The 4,350-nt window shown below is 38.7% G+C and overlaps 1 protein-coding gene across 1 annotated transcript; it reads right to left on the bottom strand.

Annotated features, from left to right (window-relative positions):
* Positions 1 to 1,389: 1,389 nt before the first annotated feature.
* On the bottom strand, positions 1,390 to 3,286 carry LOC132068822 (uncharacterized). Its single transcript, XM_059462555.1, has one exon. The coding sequence runs from the start codon at positions 3,003 to 3,005 to the stop codon at positions 1,446 to 1,448; it is 1,560 nt and encodes a 519-aa protein (XP_059318538.1). The 5' UTR covers positions 3,006 to 3,286; the 3' UTR covers positions 1,390 to 1,445.
* Between the last annotated feature and the right edge of the window lie 1,064 nt (positions 3,287 to 4,350).

Here is a 4,350-nt window from a genome sequence, read left to right as displayed (position 1 = left end):
CCAGCTTGCGTGCACTTCGACTAGTTTCATGGGGAACCTACTACCTCCCACCAGCACTACCGTGTAACTCTCTCCACCAACGCTTGGACAGATGGGAAAAATCGCCTATAGCATGATTCTCAACTTACTTCACTGACTACTAGATCACACCCTTGGGGTGCAAAGGTGAGTTGTAAAATAAGTGACAATCCAGGACATGGTCCATCACTCAATTGATCTTTTAAACGTGCTCTGTAAACTTATATTTGAAAATCCATTCGCTCAAAGAGGTATTATTACCTAATGGAAAGCAAACACTCATGCCTCATGCTTACATTTGATGCCCCTTTGCCAAGTAACACATAAGTGATCCATCTGGGAAGGGGTTCTTTCCCCTTATCAGCGGTAGTTTCTATTCATTTGTTAGACAACAGTACAAACTAAGCTTGTCAACAATCATTTAACACCGTCTCACAAGAGTATTTGAAGATCTTTTATCTTTTCATCTTCAAAATCAATGGATGTAGCATTTTATAATCACAAGTAAATACTCAACCATAATGAATCAGTTTTAGGGCTCACTATGCGTATGTTGTCAAACTTTCAGTTATTCCAGAGCCAGGGCATGACTCCAAGAGTCAACTAAAAATCCCTAGGTACAATGAAGTCAACTGAAAGAAAAAACAAGCAAAGGATAGGCTGCTACTATCCCAAAACAAGAAAAGGCTAGGCTGCTACTATCCCACAACAAACATCATAAACCTTTGTCCAGATTATAGTGTTACCATTATTTATCAAAGCAATTTCATATTTAGATCTGGAACAAGTTTCACAATGGCTGTCCTCTAGTTGATCTGACACACCTTGTGTTGTGTGTTTACAGTGTTCATCTACTGTCAATTTCAACAAGTACTGTCAAACCTACCAGTCCTGCAAAGGTAACGCTAAACAACCAAATCCTTTACATAGAAATATCACAAGCCGAACTTTCACAAAACCTTAATAATCTCGGATAGAGGAATTTGAGATGCAATGCCGACAAAGACGACAAATTGCACCAAAATGACCACATGCATGTATGCACGATGAGAGTTTTAAAATACTCCTTGCACGACACAGAAAGAATTGCAATCAAGTTTCGTAAAGTTAAATTACTTGTTTTTCTTGTTAGTTGTTTTGCTATAGTTGCTGCCAATCAAGTGATGAAGAAGCACTTGATTGGATAGAGAAATATCACAAGCTGAACAAGTTCAACAAACCTTACTAATCTCGGACATAGGGATTTGAGATGCAATGTCAACAAAGCCGACCAATTGCGGAAAAATCACCAAATGCCTGTATGCATACTTCCGATTGAGAAGTGTTTTAAAATACTCCTTGTGACAGCACAGAAAGAAGACCAACAAAATGCAGTTGAAAATCGTTGAAACAATTGAAATTAAGTCTCACAAAAATACATTAGCTTGTTAGTTGTTTTTGCTACCAATCAAGTGATGTAGAAGCACACCCGCTGCAACACTTACATTCAAGCTTTCGACAGCCATAAAGGATCTAAAGTTCTGACCTGAAAAACTATTATCTTTCTCGGCATCCACTGCATCCTCGTCTTCTCCAGCAATTATATCGACAGGGATATTTCCCGGAATTCTAACTAATTCAGTACATGACCTCTCCACCAATGGCCTCAGACCAGTGCCTTCACTTCCCAAAACAAGGATTGTAGGAGCACCTGGCACAATCTCATGCAATGCAACAGCTCTAGATGAAACAGAACCACCTAGGACCCGCCATCCATTTTCTGCTGAAGACGTTAGGAATTGCATCATATTCTTGCAAGACCTCAGCTCCATTAATTCAAGTGAGCCCGCACTTGCTTTGCTCACTACTCCACTCAACGGTGCGGAGTTCTTAGCACACAACACAATCCCAGAAGCTCCGAAAAAGTAAGCAGACCGTATAATTGCACCCAAATTCTGAGGATCAGTAACCTCATCCAAAGCAACCCAAAGAGGAGTGCTCTCTTCCTCAATTGAAACAGGTTCTAATTCCTTAATACCAACCATTTCCAATGGAGAAGCATCGAGGAGAAGTCCCTGATGGGGCCTGTTATCACTAATCATATTCAGGTCATGTTTAGATACCTCCTTTTTACCTAATCCAACTTTTTCCGCCATCCTCAAAACTCTCTCAAACCCTTTCTTATCCTTCTTCTTCCTGTTATTCCCACTCAAATCCAACCCTCCCTGAATATACAGACCATAAAATTCCCTTCTTCCAGCTGATAATGCAGCTAAAACAGGACCAACACCGTAAATTCCCTCACCAACCATTCTCGGTAGGTTAGATTCAGTCGCCTCTTTCCACGTCTTTTTACCCCAACTATCTTGATTGTTCCACCTTCTAACCTCCGGCCTATCAGACCCCGGTCTTACATTAATCCGACTTAACCTGCTCTTAATCTTATCCCATCTCGGATTATCCACTTCCTCCATTTCTCCTTCATCATCTTCTTCCCCACTATAAGTCCTTCCCCGATAATTATCTCGTCTATCCTCATTTCTCTTAAATTCTACGCTCTTCGCAGAAGAAACACCGCTTTTCAAGAACTTCTCAGCCGATTCCTCCCAAGAAGACTTATTTACAACCACTTTTTCAGGTCTTTTAGTTTGTTTGGCTTTATCTTTTGCAAGCCAAGGAAGACTCTTTTCACTGCCTTGTACTATTTTCCCATTATCTGAAGTTGAAAAACTTCTAGCAGTAATTGAAGGGTGAAACCCACATGAAAAATCCATAGATGTTTCTAAGTTCCATTTTTTAGAAGTGGGTTTATTGCTGAAAAGGACTAAAGTTCTTGGGCTTAATAAGCGATTAAAATCATGGGTTTGGGTTTTCTTGCTAATACAATTAGAAATGCTAATACAATTAGAAATGCTCAAAGATTTCAACGTAAAATTGTGCTTTAGAAGCGTGGGTTGGCATACAACTAGTAAAGATTGTGGCTTTGAGGTGTGAAACTGTTTTAGCATAATGGCAAAATTGTGAAGAAACCTTAAAAGCTAATTGAAAATAAATGGCAAAAACTTAGTTTATGAATTATACCTTTGAGGGTCTTGAAAGTGCTAAGGTTGTTGAGCTGAAGGATTTTAGGAGGGTTTATCCATTTCTATCGTAAGGAGGGGGCAATGGAACGAGTTGATAGTTTTTGAGCTACGTTATCGCTCCACCCTTGAGGTTGAGCAATGTTCAGTTCTGGTCCCTTGACTTCCAAATGGTGGCAGATGAAAGAACAGTCCAATTGAAAATAAAAACATTCTATTTGGGGAACTTCACTTAAAAATTAAAATAAGCAAATAAATAAATTGCGAGGTTTTGGACTTTTGATATGTCATTGATGGGAAAGAATTAGATTCAGTGGATTCGCAAAAAGGCATTTTACCAGACGTAGATTGACATATAAGAGGTATTTATTTACATTAACTGTACTTTAATTTAGTTACACAATGTAGCTATATTAGTTATTTGAATTACCTGTCGTAGCTACTATACTTAAGTCGTAACATACAACACTGTATCAAAGTTCTCTCTTTTCAACAATGGATTCACCAATGTCTTCCTCACTGTCCTCTCTTTATTTCCGCCTCAATACCACCCAAAAGCACCCATCGGATCACCCCTACTCCGCCATTAAAACAGAGCTCCATCATTGCCGCCATTAAAACAGAGCTCCATCGTTGGCTTCTCCTTCGAAATCGAATCAGATCTGGTCAGATTTCGAAGCGATTTTGAGTGTATTTCTCATAACCACCATTAAAAGAGAGCTCCACCATTAAAACAGAGCTCCACCGTTGGCTTCTCCTTCGAAATCGAATCAGATTTGGCTGGATCCGTCGTTGGCTTCTCCTTCAAAATCGTTGGCTTCTCTCATCCACCGCGGTCATCTTCTATGATCGGAATCCATGGCCAATCGACCGGATTTTTCCTAGATCTAAGTGTATTTTCTCAGATCTAAGCATATTTATTTTTTGTATCTCAGATCTGATCGTATTTTATTTCTTGTATCTCAAATCTAAGTGTATTTTATTTGTATTCATTATTTTTTTAGTGTAAAATACAGTGTTTCTTTATGTATTTTTCGCTTGTATTTTGAATGAGGTCTTTTTTGTATACAAATGAATACAGTGAGTCTGAATACAGCTGAATATCCTTGTATTTTTTTGCGTTTATCTTGTTTGAATCCAACCGAATTTGAATACAATAAGTTGAATACGGTGTAAAAGTAGCTACGAATGAATACGACCGAATTGAATACAGCAGAATACAGCTGAATTGAATACAAGTTACTGTTGCTACGAAATGTAATTAGCAAACGTA

Source organism: Lycium ferocissimum, chromosome 8 (genome assembly GCF_029784015.1).
Source record: "Lycium ferocissimum isolate CSIRO_LF1 chromosome 8, AGI_CSIRO_Lferr_CH_V1, whole genome shotgun sequence".
NCBI classification, from domain to species: Eukaryota; Viridiplantae; Streptophyta; class Magnoliopsida; order Solanales; family Solanaceae; genus Lycium; species Lycium ferocissimum.
This window is presented reverse-complemented; position numbering and strand designations above follow the sequence as displayed.

Bases quoted from the DNA above. Each gene is read 5' to 3' on its own strand.
- LOC132068822 (XM_059462555.1), bottom strand. From the start codon at position 3,005: ATGCTAAAACAGTTTCACACCTCAAAGCCACAATCTTTACTAGTTGTA.